This window comes from Nesoenas mayeri (genome assembly GCF_963082525.1).
Source record: "Nesoenas mayeri genome assembly, chromosome: 5".
Classification (NCBI taxonomy): domain Eukaryota; kingdom Metazoa; phylum Chordata; class Aves; order Columbiformes; family Columbidae; genus Nesoenas; species Nesoenas mayeri.
This window is the reverse complement of record NC_137548.1, coordinates 6,205,388-6,227,352: the sequence shown is the minus strand read 5'-3', so window position 1 is coordinate 6,227,352 and position 21,965 is coordinate 6,205,388. Positions and strand designations below refer to the sequence as shown.

The window sequence follows — 21,965 nt, the reverse complement described above, 5'->3', positions numbered from 1 at the left end:
ATGGAGCCAGGCTCTTCTCGGTGACAACCAATGACAGGACAAGTGGCAATGGGTACAAACTGTAACACAGGAGATTCTACTTAAATTTGAGAAGAAGCTTCTTCTCAGTGAGGTTGGCAGAGCCTGGCCCAGGCTGCCCAGGGGGGGTGTGGAGTCTCCTTCTGTGCAGACATTCCAACCCGCCTGGACACCTTCCTGTGTAACCTCATCTGGGTGTTCCTGCTCCATGGGGGGACTGCACTGGATGAGCTTTTGAGGTCCCTTCCAGCTCCTGACATTCTGGGATTCTGTGCTGCAGAAACAGGGGTGGGGAAGGTGTCTGGGAAGCAAAAGGGATGCAGGATGCTCGGTGACAAGGTGACTGCAGCCAGGCTGGGGGCTGCCAGGCAGGGGGGGACACGAATTGCCCGTGTCCCCAGGGGACAGCCGTGAGGCCCTCCTCAGGAAGGCGAGGCCAGTTTTTGATCTGTAAACATGGAAGCCCAACTTCCCTGGACACTCGCCCAAGGCCAAGCAGCAGCCAGCGTTGTTTACGAGGAGCAGCCCGGGCAGCGCTCCTCTCCTTTCCCCTCGAGGGGGAAATAAAAGCCGGCCCCGCTGCCAGAAACCGACCTTCACCCCATGTCACAAGCATGGCCTCTCCCCTACAAACCCAGCGCTTATCGCCGTTACCCTCAGCCCCGGCCGCCTCGGGGAGCGGCGCCGAGCGGAGCTGCCCGGCCCTGCCCGCCGGGGAGAAGGGGTGGAAGGGGAGGCGGGAGGAGGCCGGCGCTGCGCTGCCGTGGGGCAGGCGCTGGCTCCGGGCAGCGGGGGCGGCTCCCGCCGCGTCGCTGCCCCGATAAAGCGGCGGCCGGAGCGGCGGGCGGCGGCGGCCATGGCGTGGGGCTGCGCGCTGTGGCTGGCGCTGGCGGGCGGCGTCCTGCTGGCCCTGCTGCGCCGCTGGCTGCGGGCCGAGGGCGACCTCACGGTGCTGTGGGCCGAGTGGCGGGGGAAGAAGCCAGGTAAAGCCGCCCCGTGTGTCTGCGGAGGGTTTTGGGGCGCTGGGAAGGGACTTGGCGGCGTGTGGTGGGGAGAGGGGTCCACAGGGACGCGGCTGAAGTCGCCTCAGCGCGGTGCACGCAGCCCGCGGCACCTCCCCCGCGGGCTGGTGCGATCGTCCAAAACGGCCCCGAAAGCATCGTTTTCCAGCCCTTCACCAGCGAGGCATTTAGAGCCCCGTCACACCGATAAAACACATCTCAAAGCAGTTGTGCAGTGACAGCTCCAGCACGTCTGTGCGGAGGTTTTTTTGGCCCCGAACCAGTTGTTTTGCAGCGTTTTTGGGCAGATGTCCAGTTCTGGAACTGGCGTGTGGGAGGTGGGGGCTGCTGGGGGGTGTGAGGGCCAGGGAGCGGCCCAGGAGAGTCGGTGAGGAAAGAGGATCCTCGGTGAACGTGGCGTGTTTGCGGTCAGTGTCTGTTTCACTTTGTTGTGTCATCTCCAAGCAGATTTCACAGTAGTACCAAAAAGTGTTTACCATGTAGTAAACATGACTGTTACTCTTTGAATTAAGTAGGTTTCCTCTTCCAGGAATTGTGCATAAGGGCACAAGGGAATGGCACCACCCGGCTGGCTTTGCACGTTTCTGTAAGGTGCTGCTTCTAGCACCTGTGGGTACAAAACTTCAATGAAATGCATTCAGATGTGGGTTTTAAACTCTTGCTTGTGTTGGTCTTTCCAATCTGACTGTCATTCTGCATACTTCTGGTCAAAGATCCTTTGAAAATCGTAGTTTTTATTTGCTTAATAGAGGTTTTTGATCAGGAAATCCACAGATTTCTGAGTATCCCCCCTCAGCTTAGGCAGAAGTGTTGATTTTTGGGTGCTGGGTGTGGGTGGTTGAGGTGAGAGCGGGAGCCGGTGCCACCAGTGACCACCCAACAGCCTCTTCTTCCATTTGACCCATTGGGGGATGAAGCTGATCTGAAGGAAAATGGGACAAGGGATGCTATAAACTGTCCCACGTGGGAGATGAAACTGGATGTTGGGTTGAGGCAGGGAGGTAGGACTGTGTGGAATGGATGTGTGCCCAGGGGGAATGGTGGGGTAAGGGTTTGGGCATGAGCCCACGGTTTGGTAGGGGATGATGGCGCAGGTGGAGATCAGCATTAGGAAGGGCTTGAGAGAAGAGTAGGACGAACTCATTGAGACACCTCTGTCTTCTGCTTTCAGTAGAAGCTTGCTGCAAAAATGCTAGTGCGTATAATGGAGAAGAGAACAGAAAAACATCCACAAGTAATAAAGCTCTAAGAAATAGTAATTTAAACTCTGTGTGAGCAATCTTCTGTAGCTCTTTGGATGTGCAGCACAAAGCTTTATAGTACCTCCATCAGGTACTATGAGGAAACTACACAAAAGCTTTGTGTGTGGACTTTGCAAAGATCACAGAGAGACTCAGGGCAGAGAAACAAGATAAACCTTGACTAGTGCAAGCAGGGTTGAAAGTTTGTCCTGGGGGATCTACATGTAACGTACATCAAGATGCAGGAGCTCTCAGGTAGACGTGGTGTTATTTGAGTGTAGCCTTCAGTCTTATTGGAAGCCGGGAAACCTTTTAACTAGTCTCTCAAAGTTTCCATCTAAAGAGCGCTTGTCATTTTCTGATGTTGTTGTTTCAACATGTCAGAAGAATCAGGCAGAACTTTGTCAACATGAGCTCCTTGGCTCTGCAGAGAGGTGAGCTGGGTTCTGTTCCCTCCCTGTCTCCTGGCCTCAGTGCTTGTAATTAACTAAAATACGTAGATGAAAAGGTAGCATTTAAGTGGCATTTTGCTGGTAGCTCAGTGATATACAGGTGGGATGATGGCGCTGATCCTAAGTTTTCAGGTAGGAAAATGGAAGGAATTTTAAAGATGTTCCCCCTTTTCTCCCCTATGTTGTGCACTTAATGTAGAGTGTGTAGGTGAGTAATGTGTGGATCCCATGGAAAAAAACCCTTGATTTTTATTTAAATCTGTTATTAGAGCTGTCACTCTTGCAGTCATTACATAGTGTTGTCACTTCCACGACATTATTATGGATGTCGAAGTTTTTGGAGATAAAAGTACCAGAAAGCAGCTTGATCTCATGTGTTTCTTTCTCTTGTGCTGTAAACTATAATTATGAAGAAAGGCCTTAGTGTAGGTAAGACTGATTCAATTTCAATGATTCATTTCTATAGGGAGAATTCATTTCTGGATTTTGTCCTTGGCAGGTGCTGAATTGCTTCCCATCTTTTAAATATCGGTGGGTTGGGAAACAAAGGTTACTGTGTGCAGGATGAGTTTCCTTACGTGTTGTGTTTCATGAGCTGAAGAGCAGTCATTCTAAATGGTGTACTTTTCATAGGTGGTGTAGTATTATCATGTGTGAAAACCTATGTATCTGAAAACCCCGTCTTAAAACTGAGAATAATGGTGTTATTCTTAAGGGGAGTGGGAAGGATGTTCTGTTTTAAACCTCCCCACCCCAAATATTGTTCACAAATTCAATGTCATGGCAACCTTGTGCTATAGGAGCTATGAAATGTTGGAAAAAAACATAAACAGAGCTACAAAAGCACTTCTTGGATTACTTGCGGTACTTCGTTCAACCTCTCATTTGTTATGCCTTGTCACACAGTAGTTAATGGTTAGTAATAGCATAATCTACTCTTGTTTTTTAATTTGTCGCGGTTAATTTTTAAACTTATTTCCAGTAAGAACAGGACATTTATTCTAGAGCAAGCTGGTGGTTTGGTACTTGTTCTGCAACAGCATTTGAGCTCGTTTTTCCATTATAACTCCCAGTAGCTCAGTGCTGGGTAACTATCAGCGCTGAGGAATCAGTGGAGAACTTTCCTTATGTCAACTACTTATTCTGTCCACAGAACAAGATCCTGTAACTGCAGTCAAGCTGCCCAAGACAGGTTGGGAACAGGGAAACTAAGTGGTAGGAGGAAGAGGATTTGTTTTCAGTAGCAAGAGGAGATGACTGTGATAAGAAGGGTTGAAAGTATGCCCATGTGGGTTTTTTTTGGTTCATGTAGTGCTTGTCTACACAGTTTTTCTTCAAAAAATGTAATAGGAGAGATGTACCCGCGTGTTTTTTGTGGTTAATACAATGAATTGGTAATATTGGAGTAAAACTGTAGGAAAATAGTGTGAATAATACAGTCAGCAGCCATTCGGTATAATGATCAATACAGTGGTTGTTCCTACAGCTTCAGCAACACCTCTTTCCACCTCCCAAGTTCATAACGTTAGAATACATCTCTGCTTTGGAAAGTGTCTGTTGTTGTTATTGGTTTTAAAAGCAAACCAAAAACCCCAAACAACCCCAAACCACCAAAGCTTGGGTTTAGGAGGGATTTGTCTTTGACTAAAATAGAGTCAGCTTAAAAAAATACTCACTTGGAGTCCCTCAGACTCAAGCTGAGCTCTGATAGTCAGTCCTGAGTGCTCTCTGCTCTTCTCAGAAGGGTGGAAGGTTTTGCTGCTGAGCTTTTCATGGGATTTATGTCGTTATGGCTCTGAAAGTAGAAATTTGAAACAAAGGGTAGTCTGGAGAGAACCAGGAACTGCAGTAAGCAGGAACTAGAAGTAGTCATGGCCACTAGCTTTAGTTAAAAAGAAGTATTTTTGCTAAACTAAATGAGTGGTTATAATTCAGTGAGCTGAAAAATGCTGTTCTGGCCTTTTTCAGAATAGAACTGGCTTTAAGTCTCAGGAACTGCACTTGGCTCTGCTGTTTGAATTATACTGTGAAATCTTTCTTGGTTGGCTGGACATTGTTGGAATACTCTTCTGTACAAACTTGAAAAACAAGAGTTGCTGTCAGCAGCGCTCTGGGTACTTGAATCAGATGTCTGCAAAGATGAGTATTCACCAAGACTGATCTTGAAGTGTTAGGCAATAATATGTTCTAGAAAGTGCTCTGATATTGGTGATGATTCATCCTTAAGTCATCTTCTAGCAATAAATGGGTAGTTTTTCACCCGTCTGTTGTATTTGATGATATTGGGTGTATGTCTGGAAAACGAAACCTCTTTCCCAGTACCCAGGTGTATCATGGGTTGGGGATGACTGCAAATAAAGGTGACAGACATGTAAGCAGAGGGGTAAAAGGAATAAGATGCTGTCATTTTTACTACAGGTTAAAAAATCATGCCTGGGCAGGAACTATGAGTAAATGAGAAATCTGGATGTGAGCCCACACCTTGGGAATTCTCTGTCCTGTACTCTGACCAATGCAGGAATTAATCTGCATCAGATATGAACTAAAGTGGGTGAACACCAATTCGGTTTGTTGTGATGAGCTGCCTTTGTTTGGAGAATTTTCTTCTGTCTGCAATTACTCGTGAATATTTTCGAGATAGAACATTATTGGGAAAAGTTTGCGCAGGCTTTTGTTTGGGTTTGCAAAACAGTAACTGATTCCTGTCATTTCCAGTAATTCTTTTCTCCCTTTTCCTTTGAAGCTCTTTCTGATGAGGTTAGTGGAAATGCTGCATGTGGATGGCTTGCAGAAATGCAATCAAATTTCTCCAATCAGGTAGATAATCCATGTTTATTCAGATTAGCCGTGGAACAAAGTTCAAGTGACAACAGAACAGCTATGAACGATTTCACAACTGCACGTGACCAAAAAATAAAGAACTCAGGATTTTGTAACAGTGTGTCCCACCCCCCGCAATGATCATATTTCTCAAAACCAATATCAAAAATAACCCCTGCAGTGATTTAAGTGTTAATCTTAGCATTGACAAGGTGTGAACTGCTGTCTTCATTCTTTTGGTAGAAGATGAACTGCGTGGCAAGGTTGTCTGGGTGACAGGAGCTTCAAGTGGAATTGGAGAAGAATTGGCCTACCAGCTATCGAAGATAGGAGCCTTGCTTGCCATCTCAGCAAGAAGAGAGGATGAGCTGGAAAGAGTGAAAAAGAAATGCCTTCGTAAGTACAGTTTGCTCCTTCATGTAAACAGTTGCACTCTCGCTGTGATGGAGTTGCCACAGAAATACCAACCCGCATATCACAGGAATAAATTTTGTGATGAAAGTAAACATAGCTTCACCGTACACTTGAAGCTGTTATTTTCTTTTTGTGAGCGAGAAGCCTTTGTAAAGACTTGCACTGTGAGTTCCTTCATAAGCCAGTGGTACTTAAAAAAAATCTCATTAGCAATTGCAAGTTGTCTTCCAAGATACTAAATTAAGAAAAAGAATAAATACTGTGGGGAAGGGGGGAAACAGTCTGAAGGGTGTCAGCCTGTTAAGAACTAAAACCATGTAGCTGTGTGCTGCTGAGAAATCGTCTTCCTTCAGGTTTGTGCATGTTACAGGCAGACTGACCACTGACTTTCCTCTCTCAAAAAGGAATTAATAGAAATGTTCAGAAAAAGTTGTTCTGAGCAAGTGCCAGAAAGAGGATCACCTGGAGACCAAGAGGAACAAATGTGAAGTGGGATGTTTAACTATCCCAGTTGTCTTTCATGTGCCTGCGGAGTCAGTAGTAGCTTCATTCCTCCCATTTCTCTTTTTCCCTCCTGTTTTCTGGTTTGACAGCACGAGGGATAGGCAGTTAATTCATGCTGATAAATAGGGGTTTTAAACATGATTGATGATATACCTCTTTCAGACTATCCCTCCATAGCTCAAGACACACTATTTTATACTGAGTGTGTTATCACACTGACAGTTCATTCCTAGTAGCGTTGATGGAATGGCCACAGTCTACTTAGAATGTGTGCTGGTGAATAATTTAATATCTGTCTTGGGTTAGCACCTAAACATTTCTAGAAATCTAAATGTTGCAGCAGCTACTCTGGAAATCTGTCAAGGACCTTCCAAAAGTGCACAGTTCTTTACTGCTATTTTCTGGTGCTTCAAAAAAGCAGCCACTTAAATATCACAGAATCACAGAATGTCAGGGATTGGAAGGGACCTCAAAAGCTCATCCAGTGCAATCCCCCCATGGAGCAGGAACACCCAGATGAGGTTACACAGGAAGGTGTCCAGGCGGGTTGGAATGTCTGCAGAGAAGGAGACTCGACAACCCCCCTGGGCAGCCTGGGCCAGGCTCTGCCACCCTCACCATGAAGAAGTTTCTTCTCATATTTAAGTGGAACCTTTTGTGTTCCAGTTTGTACCCATTGCCCCTTGTCCTACCATTGGTTGTCACCCAGAAGAGCCTGGCTCCATCCTCCTGACACTCACCCTTTATATATCTGTAAACATTAATGAGGTCACCCCCCAGTCTCCTCTTCTCCAAGCTAAAGAGCCCCAGCTCCCTCAGTCTTTCCTCATAAGGGAGATGCTCCACTCCCTTCATCATCTTCGTTGATAACTTCAAAAAGAAGTAAGGGACAAAGGATGACAGTGTGGTTAAGTGGTAATCATGTCAGAATTCCAATGCTACATGGTGCAATGTTTAGCAGTCAGTAGAAGTTTGCAACCACATTTGCGTCTGTGGCCGTTTGTTGTCATTGCAAAACTGATAACCTTAGATACACTGGCTGGAGCTGTAATCCTGGATATCCATTTTCAGGCAACACCTGTATGGGAGCGCAACGTGCTAAGGAATATTCAGAAATATTATTTCAGTTGATGTGAACCAAGAGTACAGGTTTATCTAGCGTGATTTCTGCCTCTGACAACTTTAAGTGACCCTGTGAATGTCTAAACTGTGGTATATGCCAGCTTTAAAGTCTTATGTATCCCTGTGTTCTGCAAGTACATGCTGCTGAACTTTATTTTAACTATTGGTTAGATTAGTAGGATTATCAGAAACCCTTCAGTAACATAGTTTTTCATATTTTCTATAGCCAACTTTCAAGTAGTGAAAGAGAGTAATTAGGCCAACTTCTCCTCTTATCCTTCTCAAGACACTGTAAACCCAGCTTTCCATCCCTTTCCTTGGTGATTATGTGTGCTAGCTCCCCTAACTGTCCCTGTGCTATACTCTCTATCATTTATCATTATTTATCTTGAACTAGGGGTCCAAAATTGGGCACACTACTCCAGATGCAGTTTTTAGGTCCAGGCACTAAAAAACAATCACTTCCCTCAGTCTGCTCTTGCTGGTGCAGCCCACTAACATTTGTGATTGCTAGAGATCATTGCTGGCCTAAGTTCAACTTGCCGTTGTCATCAGGACCTTGTGTCTTGTTTGGAGAGGGGGTACCTGGCCGTTTCCACATTGGCCTGCAGTACAGCGTAGCGTTGTTCTGGCCCAGGTGTGAAAATTTGCATTTGACTTTGTTGAGCTTAATGAGGTTTGTCAGACCATTCCCACACCTTGTTAAGATGCCTCTGAATGGCAGTCCTACCCTCCAGCGTAGCAACTGCTCCTTTAAACTTGATTTTTAACTGAAAATTTGCTGAAAACCTGTGTTTTATCCAATGATGTGGGTCATTAAGGAAGATATTAGAAGATATTGATCGTGGATGGATAGCAATTATAGCTGGTCACCAGTTAGGCTTTGAATGGTTGGTTGCTACGTGTCAGGCCTGGTGATCCAGCCTGTTTTTCACTTGCATTGTAATCCACTCATCTAGACCCTTCATATTTCCCCACTATAGCTTCAAGGATGCTATGGAAAACAACATGGGAAGCTACATGGTCAAGCTGAACAACATCCACTGCTCTCCCCTTGTCCCCGCAGCCAGTCATCACAAAAACAATTGAGCTGGCCAGGCAGTGTATGTCCATGCTGAATCTGTGCTGGCTTTTCCTGGTCACCTTCTTGTCCTTCATATACTTGGAATTTGCTTCCAGGGGGAATTGCCGCATAGTTTTCCCAAGGACTGAGGTTAGGCTTTGTGACGTTTGGTTTTCTGCTGTCACTGCGGAGTTACTCCACTTACCAAGTACCTTCCAAAGAGGAGCGATACTGGTCGGCTTTTATAAGTCCTGGATGTATATATTGCTCCATTATATATGCAGTTTGTCCTTACCTTGGTCTTTCTCTGACGCTGCTAGTATTTCTTTCTGCCAGAGTCTAGCCTCAGGAGTGTGGGAGACCTGAGCGGAGATCTTGCCAGTGAAGACTTAAGGCAAAGAAGGCAATGAGTACCTCATGTTTTCCTGTGCTCTTCATCTTTCATCTCCATCCCTGTTCAGCAGTGAGCTCACTCTGGTCTTCCGTTTGTTGGTGCTGTACCTGTGAAGCTCTTGTTGCCTTTTACATTCCTCACCATTTTCAACTTCATCTGAGCTTTGATTGTCCTGATTCCATCTCTGCATGCTTGGGCAGTGGGTCCATTTCCTTCTTAGGTGGCTTGTCTGTGCTCCCACCTCCTGCATGTTTTGTTTTTGCAATTGAGCTCAAGAGTATTCTGCAAGGTTTGAGTAGCGTGGGATGGATTAAGGTTGAGCTGCAACATGTAACATCAACTTGAATTTGGCTGAATTATATGGCATAATTGGAGCTAATAGGCTTTAACATGCCAGCTGTAGATGCCATACGCAACAGCAACTTGACTACATAACTTCGTTATTAATGTCAGAAGCGAGCACATTTATCTTGTTCAAAACTCAGAGACACCACCCTATAATGCGTAATTATGCATTCTACACCGCTTAAAAGCTGAAGGAGAGAGAGGAGGAAGGTAAAAAACCATAAAAGCTGTGGTAATGCCTGTCGAGTCCTGCATATGCCAGCTCAACACTTCTCTGCAGGAGGGAGAGAAAACAACTTGCATAACTTACATGGTTCCTGCAAATGGCTTCTGTGTTTCCCCCAACCTGTCTCTGCTATATGAGTTGAATTTTGCCAGTCGTTTTGGATGCTGTTTTCTCTCAAAAGCCCTGAAAAAAACAAAAGCCAAACCAAACAAACAAAGAAACCAAGTAGATCGTGGGTGTGTTTCTTGGTTTGACAAAGCTCAAATATGATTTAAATATAGGTAGGTCAAATGAATGACAGATAATCTATACATTATAGAATTATACAGTAATTGAGGTTGGAGTGGACCTCAGGAGATCATGTTGTTCAGCCTCTGCTAAAAGCTCATGTTCTATTGAAGGGCATTATACCAGATAGAAATAAAAGATAAAGGAGGTGCTGAAGATCTGGGAAATCAAGGGTCTATGCTGAGTAATAGCATTTATTGTATTACAGGGGATTGCTATCTTGGATTAACATGTATTGAAAATAGTTGTTGATCTGAAATCCTCTAGGGGATCCCAGGGGAAAGCGGTTACTTGATGTCATAACAAAATATTATTTTAAGCGAGCATTAACGCAGCCATCTTTCACAAAATAATTTGGCTTTGAGTGGTCGTAACCATGTTTTAGTTAAAGAGTAACTGGAACTTAATGAACCATCAAAGGGGAGGACGCAGCCCATGATTGTTTGATAAGAAAAATGTCAGTCAGAAGACCTGTTGCTTGGTGGTTGGGCAGTTTGATCCCATGTGGTGTAAAGCCGCTATGTCTGAAGACTTTAAGAGACCCCCAAAACCCAAACGCAGCTGTGTGACATGCCCTTTGCTCCTGGTAGGCTGAGCTTAGAGCGCTCACTCAGTTCCAGACACGCTGCATCCGAAAGCTGGTGGCCATGTCCAATTCACTTCGCAGCTGGAGACACTTTGCCAAAGGATGTTAACTAACATATGTTTGTGTAAAACAATGGACTCTAAGGTCTGCCACTTGGGAGCAAGTGTTTTTCTGGGTTATCATAATTGTTCCCTTAAAAACGTGCTTGGTAGCAGGCAAAAAAGGCAGTGGAGTGTTAGGGGTTATGGGCAAGAAGAATGGAGAACGTGATTCTAATAGTGTATAAATTGGGACATATAAATGCTTTCAACACTGTGCACAGAGAAACAAGGGGATGAGCAGACGGTAGAAGAAGTTTAGAAAAAGAGTCACAAGAATACTTGAAAGCTTGTAAATCTGCCTGAGTGCCTAGACCAAGGGTTCCTCACCCTCAAAAAGGGGTGAGGAAGCTGATGGAGATGTGTGGTCTGAGTGCTTTGGGGGGTGGAAATCAGACCGGCCTAGATTGCTCCACAAGAAAACTAGGCCTCTGGTTTGATATTTCCTGAAGTCAGAAGTTTCTTAGTTTATCATAAAAAAGAGCACTTCCTTCCTTATCAGCAGCCTGTGTCTCTTCCTCTGCTTTTGTCTGTCCCTCCTGTGCAGCTTTCTTTGCTGGGCTGACCGTGTGGAATTGTTAATCCACAACAGAAACATCCTCATCCCATCAGGCAAAATCTGCATGAGGGAGCATGAGGCAGAGGTGTGTCTCTGAGAGCCATTTAAACTACATGGGTTTTACTGCTGTGTTTCTGGAAGAAATGGGGAGGAAAATGCACATGGAGGGGTTGGAGGGAGCAATAAATGGAAATATTGGTAGCCTTAAACCAGGTAGATGAGTTTAGTACAACCAGTAGCCTAGATACTAATGACCTTTGAATAGTGGCAGCCTAAGGATTTCAGCAACGTCTTTATTTGTATGTCACTGCAAAGTTCAACCTTACCTGTATATGCAAGAAGTAGTAATTAAAAAAATCAGAGCCCCTCTAAAAAGTGCAGCTTGTGGAAGGGAAACAGATACACTTAGTTGTGGCTAGGAATCAGTTTAGAAACAAAAATAGCACTAGCAATCTACAATAAAGTTGGAAAATCATGTTATATGTAGTTAAAAACCCCTGAAAATATTGACATTGAAGGTTTTATTTTTGTGAGTCATCTGCCCCAGAACCCCAGGGTAACAAATCACTGCTCAAGAAATGCTTTCTATGGAAAAGGTCAGCTGTTCTGAAGAGACAGCGGTAGAAACGCTCAACATGAAGGCTTGAACTTGATGACAGGTGACTTTTATTTCAGGAGATGGATATTTTAAAAGCTGTCAGTTAAACAGAAACCTCCTACCTCCTCCAATAACGCCCCCATAGTTTAGCTTCGCTTAACTATGCCTCATAGCTACTCATGGATATATGTTGTGCTTTGGGTCTAAATTGTCCTGTTGTGAGGAATAAACGTGCTTGACCCGTTAACACATGAGCAAAGTATCAAGGCTGCCAACAGGCTCCATGAAAAATTCCAGTATCAGGCAGTCCTGTTGCATATTACTCCCAACTATGGCCATTTATCTGGGGAATTGAAATTGTGTATATTGGTGCTACACAAGCCTGTTAATTAAGTCAAGCTTTTTACAAGCAAAAACATAATGACAAGAAAACAAAGACTTGGTAGAAGCAGATTAAAAATGGATTCTGTGTGGAGTTCAACATGGAAAAAAACCCAAGCATTTTATTTCCAACTTAATGTCATGGCTTCATGAAAGTGTGGTGTTTAAAAGCATATTACATTTCCTACAGTTTTTATGTTAGCAATCTACTTGGTTCCCATTCACTTTATGGTTGTTTTTAGAGATAAGCAGCTTGAGTGAAAAAGATATCCTTGTTCTGCGTCTTGACTTGACTGATAGAAGCTCCCATGAAGCTGCAACCAACAGTGTTCTTAAGCATTTTGGCAAGGTAAGGTGTGCTTCTGGAATTAAACTTCTTTTTCTTCTCTATCTCCTATACCTCTGTTTGTGTTCGTATTTCCCTTTTATTTTGTTGTATGGTAGATTCACAAGTGTCTACATTTTTCTTAAGTTTCAGTACTAAACCTGCCAAAAAGAACCTGAATTTCCATCCCTTTTGAGGCTTTGCAGAGAAGCAGCAATGAACAAATAACTACTTTTTATTACCAAGAACTAAAAAATCCCTTGCTCAATGTCACTGAATTTCCCGACCAACTGGAGCAATCCTCAGCTGTATATGGAAAATTGTGTGTGAAAGTCAGAACCTTTTTGTAGCTTCAGCAATGTGTGTAATTTGTGTTCAGAACTGTGTGGAACAAAACTGGACATGGGGCACAATTGTTTCCCTTGTTTGGGGCGTAATTTTCGTGATTACTAGTCCAGAGCATGGAGTTAAGCCAATAGCAGTTAGGTCTAATCAATATTAAGCACAACATGCAAAACTTCAAGCTAGGCCTTTAGTTCACTGGTATTTTGATTATTGGTACCAGATTTGTTTCTTCTGTTCCTTTAGTTGGCTTCTGGTCTTGCACAAAACATATTTCTCAGAGGTCACCTTGCAGGACCAGAGCGTTCAAGCGCAGTTTGCATTAGAAAAACATTGTGTGGAAAACAACTTCCCAGCTGCCGGTGTTCCTGTCCTAGGAGTTATCCTTGTTTGGCATCAAACACTGTGCTCCTGTTCTGTTGACTCAGCTTAAAATTAGGAAAGGGAACGTCACTGGTGTGTGGCAGAGAAGACACTGGAGAGAATAGTCACTTAATAATTGACTGAGGAAGCACAAGTATTGAAGGAAATGTGTTATATTAATATATCGTTGTCTCTTTCCTGAGATTGACGTTCTGATCAACAATGGTGGACGCTCCCAACGCTCCTTGTTTGTGGATACGAACCTGGACGTCTACAGCGCCATAGTAGAACTCAACTACCTGGGGACAATCTCGTTGACAAAACATGTCCTGAATCACATGATCCAAAGGAAAAAAGGGAAGATTGTGACTGTGAGCAGTGTCATGGGGATCATGGGAGCTCCTCTTGCCACTGGGTACTGTGCCAGCAAGCATGCTCTGCAGGTACGTTACATTTCTGAAATTAATTAAGTCTTGTTGTGTAGGAAACCAACATCAGCGCCGCACCAGAGGACGTCAGTCTGTGCAGAAGACCTCAAGTCACACCTGAATTGCACACAGCATGTGTAACTTCCTCAGCTGTTCAAAGTCATTTAGAATTAATTTGCTCTGAAATGCGAAATATCTCAGCTCCCAGTGTGGATTTTTCTTCCTGACTAAAATTCAAATGCCATCTTAGTTGGGCTTAACCACTGCGTAGTTAAACTGCAACGTGAAGCACAAGACTTTCAGATGGAATACCCGAGTCAGAGGATTATTGTGTTTCATACAGAAGTCCCAGTGTTCTCATCTTAATTCAATTAGGGAGGAAAAGTCACTGGTGAGAGTTTTAAGACTCTTTAGGACAGTAAAGCGAGAACAGTGAGGGGTAAAGCAGATTCCTCAGAGAAATGAGAATTCCTGATTTGGCTAGGAATGTCTGAACGGGTCTTCCCAATGGTTCTGAATCTCGCTGTGGTGTGACGAGCCTGCAGCTCCAAGTGTCTTAAGAAGTTGTCTTCTGCAAACCACTTTAATCTTGTTTGGAAAGAGTTTTTGAAAGTAGTCTCGCTTGTGTAGAAGAACATAAAAGAAGAGCTTAGAATAAGTATCCGAGGAAAAAAGACTGGCTGTGTCATTGAGGAATCATTTGTTTAACTAGTAAATTTGTTTAGACATATTTGCCTTTCAGCACTGTTTGACTTCCTGCTAATGTATGTTTTGATCTCAGCAAAATAAACGTCAGCTGTGCTCAGTGCTGGTTTAAAAAACTGGCACCTGCTTACTCCCTCCTGGATTTAAGCACATAAATGGGGTAAATAACTTTGCTTAAGCTATTGCATCAGTATCTTTTTGCCAATTTGATTAACAACAACAAAAATACAAGAAGTGGCCAACACTGCAAAGCCACTAGATGCTTGAAAGACTGAAGATGTAGAAGGTGGCGCCAGGTCTCTGCTAATGAAAAGTTTTCAATTAGTGACAGGGCAACAAAGATGCTGAAGGGAGTGGAGCATCTCCCTTATGAGGAAAGGCTGAGGGCGCTGGGGCTCTGGAGCTTGGAGAAGAGGAGACTGAGAGGTGACCTTATTAATGTTTACAGATATATAAAAGGTAAGTGTCAGGAGGATGGAGCCAGGCTCTTCTCGGTGACAACCAATGATAGGACAAGGGGCAGTGGGTACAAACTGGAACACAAAAGGTTCCACTTAAATTTGAGAAGAAACTTCTTCTCAGTGAGGGTGGCAGAGCCTGGCCCAGGCTGCCCAGGGAGGTTGTGGAGTCTCCTTCTCTGCAGACATTCCAACCCGCCTGGACACCTTCCTGTGCAACCTCATCTGGGTGTTCCTGCTCCATGGGGGGATTGCACTGGATGAGCTTTTGAGGTCCCTTCCAATCCCTGACATTCTGGGATTCTGCTGCTCCTCATCTGAGTGGCAGCGATGGAACTGCCCGTTAGAGGCCAGCTTTTGCTTTAAGTCTAGTAGATTTAAATTGGAAGAATGCAGTGAGCAGAAGCATGAACTCCCTTTATGCCGCTTTATTTATTAAGTTTTCTTTCAGTTGAATTATCCTGAGGTGTGGTGTGGTTGGCTTAAGTATGGCTAATTAGTTGCAGAGCACAAGGAATTCGGGTGTTGCTTTAAAAACTCGTAGAACTCTGAATCTCATGTTGAGAACATGGGAAAAGCTTCAAAGAGATATTTTACCAAAATTTCCCGATTAATTAACCATCAGCTGATTGAACTGCTTATATTTTTGTTGGCTTCTATTTCTGCTCAGTAACCAGGCCGGGCTCCAAACCTCCCTTCTTGTTTGCTTCACGGTAATTCTGCAAATACAAATCACAGGTGTTAAAACATGGGATTTGCAATATAGATTTTGAAAAGACTCGGTCTGAGAGTCTCTTGTCAGTCTGGAGTTACGGCTCAATGTGGCATGAAACCCCCCAAAAACCATTTTATATGAAATATCAACCTTCCCCAGTAGAGTTGAAGTAAAGGAGCTGTGCAGGAATGGGAGGCCTTGCCAGGTAGCCCAGTAGCCCAGCTCTGACTGTGAACAAGAAGAAATGGCCAGAGAAGAGGGTAGGAGAGCAGTAAGACAAAGCACAAAGTGATGCTGTTCCTGTTGTGTCTTCCCAGCGTGTATCAACTTGTATTCTAAGATCTTGACGTGAAGATTGCATTTTGGCCATCAGTTATTAAATATGTGAGCCTATCTGACACAAATTCATCTATTATGTTTTGGTTATGTGTGCTGTTTGCTGGGTTTTTTGTTTGTTTTTGTAAATTAACGCATTTGCATCTACCACAGCTGAGAAAAAGTCCCTCCTTTTGTTCTTTTTTAAAAATTTCTTTTAAATGGCAGTTGGAGGAGGAAGGAAAGAATTCTGCTAAGAATTCAGATTTGTTCTTGAGACAATCACGCTTTGATTCATGCCAACTGGAATTCTTCATACCAACACTCCGCTGATGAAATTACCCTTTATTTCCGTTCTGGGAGTGCTGTAAGAGCATAGAGTCAAATCCAGCGGCGTCTGCATCTGGCTGCAGTTTCTCTCCAAGTGTGATGATGCTCCTGGAGATCATGTGCCGTTCATCTAGTTGTAACTCATGTAATTGGTGTCATGTGGAATGGATCAGAACTGGTGGCCTTCAACGTGTTCCTGAACCAGGAACATGTCTCACAAGCCTTGGGCTGCACTGAGCAGCAACCGCTGCTCTCTTTGTTCAGTCTCTGAACATTTGAAGTGTTTCTGTCATAGTAGAAGTCAGTCAAGCTTTACCTTCTTCAGCATCTTATAGGATTCGGTCACTAAGGTGGCCCAGATATGGCTTAAAGCTGTTCCTGATCCACACACCCTGTGTCGGAGCTGGTGTTAGTCTGGGCTTGGTGGAAACACTCAGGGCAGGAGGTGATCTAAGGGAGGGCCTGGGCTTTTAATCCCAAACTACTGGGTGGCTGGCAGATCTGAGCTGCTTTCCCATGTGTCCCAAAGCAGACTTTGGGTACAGGAGTGTCTCTGATGTTAGAACTTAGTTCTCTCTGATGTTCTCTTAGTTCTCATCTCCAGGCTTTGATAACCTGTGAAGATCTGTGATCTTTGATAACCAGATCTGTGAAGATCTGATGTGAGATACGGGCCCTGCAGGTACTTATAACTTGCAATACATGGTCAGGGTTTCTACAGAACTTGGCTGCGAAGCCCGTATGCAATCTATAAGCTGGAATTAGTCACCAGCAATTGGGAAATTAGAGCCTGTGTTATTGGTGCGCACCGGTGTGCAACTCACTGCCCAGCACATCGGGCTGATTTTAGCCCTGTGTTGCAGTGTAGTTCAGAGCCCTCCGCCCCAGCTGGATGGGACTGCAAATCACACATTTCTGCTACCGTGGGAGAAGCTTTATCGCCTTGTGCTCACTCTGTCGTGACACAAAATTATGTGTGGGAATAAACACAGGGAACTTATTAACCAGGTCAAAGATAAGACACGATGCGGTGTTTGCTAAATCATAGTTCTGTAGTGCTTGGCCAGCAACTTCGGTAGGAAGACCTTCCTGAATTGGTCATGTTGCCCATAATAGTTGTTGTCTAAATGTGAATTGCCAGAGAGATTAAGAAAACTTGTGTCCTGTTAGCTTAAAGACAAGAAATACTTGCAGTTTTTGTAATTGTACTTTAACGAGCATACTCCTAAACTGAAATGATGTTCATGTCTATGTGGATGCAAATTTCAAACTCTGTGGTGAATTCAGTGGTGCAGAGTTACCCCCTGAAATATCAGGGTGCACCTTTGACTTGATAGGCTGAGAAGTTTTCCTCCCTCTCTTAAATATAACCAGTACCACTTACTGAAGAGTAACAATGTGAAGTCTTTAATCTCATCACAAAGAGCAATACACCTGCAAAAACTAATTTCCACGATATTACAGTTACAATTGATGGCAAAACATTGAGGCTTGTCCTCAGTACAGGAACAGCAGGATCTGGCTGTGGTTTAGTGACGTTATTGTGTATTTGAAAAATCAAGAATAGGTCCCTCCCTGGTTTATATGTCAATGTCTATAATTGCAGATACAATTTTAAGTTAACCATTGAATGTGAGAAGTCAGAGGAAGTAGTAGCAATCGGTCTTAGTGGAATACTGTTCCCTTTACAGCATAGAATTAGTGTGAAAATATGCAGCCAGCTAAACCTCTCCACATGCAGAAACGTGGCAAAAGAAGATTAATATAATCTTTTCTTCCAGGGTTTTTTCAACTCCCTTCGGACTGAGCTGACTGACTACCCTGAGATAAGTATTATCAACATATGCCCAGGGCCTGTGCAGTCTAATATTATACAGAATGTCTTCACGGAGAATCTCGCAAAGGTAAGGACTCAGATCCGCTGTCATAAATCCAACTGTCGCTGCGCACTCAGCGATCCTCTTATGGATTTCTTTTAGTTTTCCCCTCCTAGCAAACACCAGCCTCATCTTCTTACTAAGAGACGCTTTGATTGGTGCAGAACCACTTATAGTCTTCCAATTTGTTGTGGTGTCAAGTCCATACCAAGCGAAAATGAAGTTTGAGAGTTGCTGTGGCTTCTCTCTTCCAACACGTACAATCCAAGCCTAGTAAAGTTTACTTTACAGCTGCAGTTTTAGGGAAAAGGCTGGGATTTTCTGGAGGCAGCTCTGCGTGCAGAGTCACGTCCTTTCTGCACAGGTGCCTTTTTGTTCGCCGCAGTCACCGTGTCCCGTTGGGTTGACGCTGCTGCTGGCACGGCCGCTGCCGTCAGCTGATGCGAGGCGCACATTGTTAGTGATTGTTCGCAGAGAAACAGCAAAACCTTCCAACTGCACAATTGCTCTTAATAAAGGCTGTCTAACGAAGCTGTTGGCAGAGATTGCTGCTATGATACATATAAATGCAATCTGTCCTAAATTCAATCAGTTTGAAGCTCAGGATAACCCACCAGTGCAGGATGAGGGGGACAGGATATATCTCGCATTGTTGAATCGAGTTCTAAAAGGACTTTTGGCTTGCAAAACTTCATACTTCCGTGAAAGATGTACTTTTTGAGCAATCTGGAAAGCTTGCAAAACAAATTCCTCAGATTTCAGCATGGCAGAAGACCCAGGAGGATGACTGAACCTAGAGCAGAATTGCTTTTGCTGTGGGAAAGGAGATGGGTAGAGCAGTCTGCTCTTGCTGGAGCGAATGCAGATGGATTCCCAGGGCTCTGGCCTTTGTTCACCACGCTATATGTGTGGACAGGTGTCAGGTAAGACACCCCCACCTCTGATGAAGCCCGTTGCTCTTGTTTCCAATGGCTGCCCGCAGAGCAGAGCTGGCAGGGATATTGAAATTAATGGGGAATGTGGCCTCACCTACTAACTTGGTTACTGATTAACTTGTAGCTTATAATGGGGTAGGCAGCTGGGAGCAGGAAAGTGCCCAGTTCTCAGTGCCCTTTGAAGGGGTGACTTGATAGAACTAGTTCATGATACAGCAGAGGCCATGATGGAGCGGGACAGAATTTGGAGATTCATTTAAAAAAAAGAATCTTTGACTCATCAATCAAAGGTATTAATTGAAAGTGTGTTTTATTTAAGCGTGGGTGCTAAAGGAAGGTCCTAAGTGTCCCCACACTGAAAAGCAGGATTAGCACAGCGAGGGTTCCCCAGCCCCGATCTCCAGTGTCCTGGCTGGTTATTCCACGTGTGCCCGGTGGAGAAGCCGGGAGGAGCTGTGCCCTTTCTCTCCCACAAAGAGAAGTCCAGTTCTAATCCCACCTTGCTCTCCCTCCCCTCCAGTCCATAGAGAGCACGGGCAACCAGTCCCACAAGATGCCGACCAGCCGCTGCGTCCGGCTCACCCTGGTGAGCGTAGCCAACGACGTGAAGGAGGCCTGGGTCAGCGACCAGCCCTACCTGGCCGTGTGCTACCTCTGGCAGTACGCACCCACCTGGGCTTGGTGGCTGATGAACAGAATGGGCAAGAAGAGGATACAGAACTTCAAGAGCGGCATGGTAAGGTTATTAGGTTACTCCTTTCGCTGCATCCTCGCTTTTTTTCCACTCTGCTGACAGGCTCTTTAGCCACGGGAATGGTAGGATTGCGTGTTAGATCAGTTTCCTTTTTCCCTCCTCACGTCCCTGGCAGCTGATGCCCGGCCAGACTCGGTCGCTGCGTACCTGGCCGTCTAGAATTACTGCCAAAGGTCTTGCTCTGATCTTTGTCACCCAGGCTTCAACTTCAGGACTTGGTGATACTGCAGAGCTGAGCTCAAAGTCACTAGTGTAAATTATTCAATGCAGCTCGGAATTAAGACTGTTGTAAAACATCTCCCTTCGTTGTGTCTGGTTTTTATATCAGGCACTAATCTGAGCACCTCCCAGAAGTACGTGAAGCAGCACTGCTGTCTGTCGGGGCTCTTACGTTCACATCCCTGAAGACAGATATGCAGGGTGCTGTTCTTCCACTTCTGCTCGGTAAATCGTATTTATTCACAGAATCACAGAATCGACTGGGTTGGAAAAGACCTCAGAGATCATCAAGTCCAACCCTTGGTCCAACTCCAGTCCATTGACTAGATCATGGCACTAAGTGCCATGTCCAATCTCAGTTTAAAAACCTCCAGGGATGGTGAGTCCAGCACCTCCCTGGGCAGCCGTTCCAATGCCTGACCACTCTCTCTGCAAAGAATTGCTTTCTACAGTCCAGCCTAAATTTCCCCTGGCAGAGTTTAAGCCCATGGCCCCTTGTCCTATTGCTGACTGCCTGGGAGAAGAGACCAATCCCCACCTGGCTAGAACTGCCCTTCAGGTAGTTCTAGAGAGTGATGGGGTCACCTCTAAGCCTCCTCTTCTCCAGACTAAACAACCCCAGCTCCCTCAGCCTCTCCCCCCTGGTCTTGTGTTCAAGTCCCTTCTTACTGAATTTTTGTTGAACTTGGTACAAAAAATGTTAAAAGTACCCCAAAAGCAGGAAACACAAAAATAAGGGTGGCACCTGCAGCTTAAAAACTTCCTACTTCCACGCTGTAACACTCCGCTGGCACAAGCTGTTTCGAGCAGCCTAACACTGTGGGTGATGGACTTAAATACAATAGAAAGCAGGGTGGGGAAATACTGATTTCATGTACTCTCACTCCAGGATGCTGACGTCTCTTATTCAAGAAAGAAGAAGTAAGGACGAGTATGTACAAAGTCCTGCTGTTCTTGTGCTAAGGCTGAGAAACTTTTTTCACATTGCGTGGCTGCAAACAAAAGCTTTTTTTTTATCTGTTGTACCTTTGTCATCATGCAACTTGATGGATCTATCAAGCTGTATACACACTTGGCTAAATAAAAATCTCTTTCTACACGTACCTGTTTCATGTCAAACTCCAGAGGCTGAATTTTTACACTTACAAAAAGAGACAGAAGAGGCCGGGCAGCATTGTTTTGTTTTTCTACTGCTGACACGGGCAAATAGTTGGTGAGGAGGCTAAAAATTATCTACCCACAGCATCATGTTCATGTTCATCACTTTCATTCCTAAAGGACCTTGAGCAAAATAAACCCACAAATAGAAGCTTGTGATATAACTGGTAAGGATGTGTAGTGTGTGTGAAGTGTTCCTTTGGGAAAAGAAGATTATATTTCATTCTTGCTGCACAGGTGGACTCAGAGGAAAATGTGTATCACCATCAGGTGTATTTAGGGCTAAATCCCTTTCTGGCACAACAGATGGTAGTAGCATTGTAACCCCTGCAGTGCTCAGCCTTGCTCTGAGCCTTGGCACGTGTTACAGCTATAGAGCATCAGGGAGAGAGGAGCAGGGGAGGTTCCTGGAGCAGAACAGCCTGGAGCTACAGGAGGGCACAGCGTTACGGAGCAATCCCTTCCACAGCAGATTGCTGACAGCCCGGGCCCCAGCGCTGAGTTCGGGCACACAGCACCTTACAGGCTATTTAGGCATGACAGAGATGCCGAGAGCTCGCTCAGAAACACATTTTCACACAAAACCAATCTCAACAGTATTGATGCTCGTGGACAGTAACAGCCCTGAGGAAACAATTGTGGTTTTTTAAAAACATTTACCATCCTTTTGGCATGCACTTCAACCGTTAGTTGGAAAGTACCTCTCCAGTGGTAGTGTGTCTGTACTTGGACGCCTGGTGACCTTCCTGCTGTTGACAGAGGCCTCAGTAATATTTGGATATACCTCAGGCCATCCAGGTAAGAAAAATTCTCACTTCTTATATCTTAGAGTGATAATAAAAGAGTAACAACCTGTTTAATGTTATTGAAACTTTCCAACCATAGCAAAGAATAACCCAAGAGTGGTGTT

General features: G+C 44.6%; 1 protein-coding gene across 1 annotated transcript; it reads left to right on the top strand.

The window, feature by feature from the left end:
• Positions 1-790: 790 nt before the first annotated feature.
• DHRS7 (dehydrogenase/reductase 7) lies at positions 791-20,996 on the top strand. Its single transcript, XM_080346021.1, has 7 exons — positions 791-1,001; positions 5,797-5,949; positions 12,374-12,480; positions 13,365-13,604; positions 17,894-18,016; positions 19,445-19,660; positions 20,787-20,996. Exons 1-7 carry the CDS (start codon positions 875-877, stop codon positions 20,820-20,822), a joined length of 1,002 nt encoding a protein of 333 aa, XP_080202147.1. The 5' UTR covers positions 791-874; the 3' UTR covers positions 20,823-20,996.
• The last annotated feature ends 969 nt before the right edge of the window (positions 20,997-21,965 follow it).

Bases quoted from the DNA above. Each gene is read 5' to 3' on its own strand.
- DHRS7 (XM_080346021.1), top strand. From the start codon at position 875: ATGGCGTGGGGCTGCGCGCTGTGGCTGGCGCTGGCGGGCGGCGTCCTG. The intron at 1,002-5,796 runs GTAAAGCCGCCC...TTCTTTTGGTAG, and splicing joins GTGGCGGGGGAAGAAGCCAG to AAGATGAACTGCGTGGCAAG. The intron at 19,661-20,786 runs GTAAGGTTATTA...CTCTCACTCCAG, and splicing joins AGAACTTCAAGAGCGGCATG to GATGCTGACGTCTCTTATTC.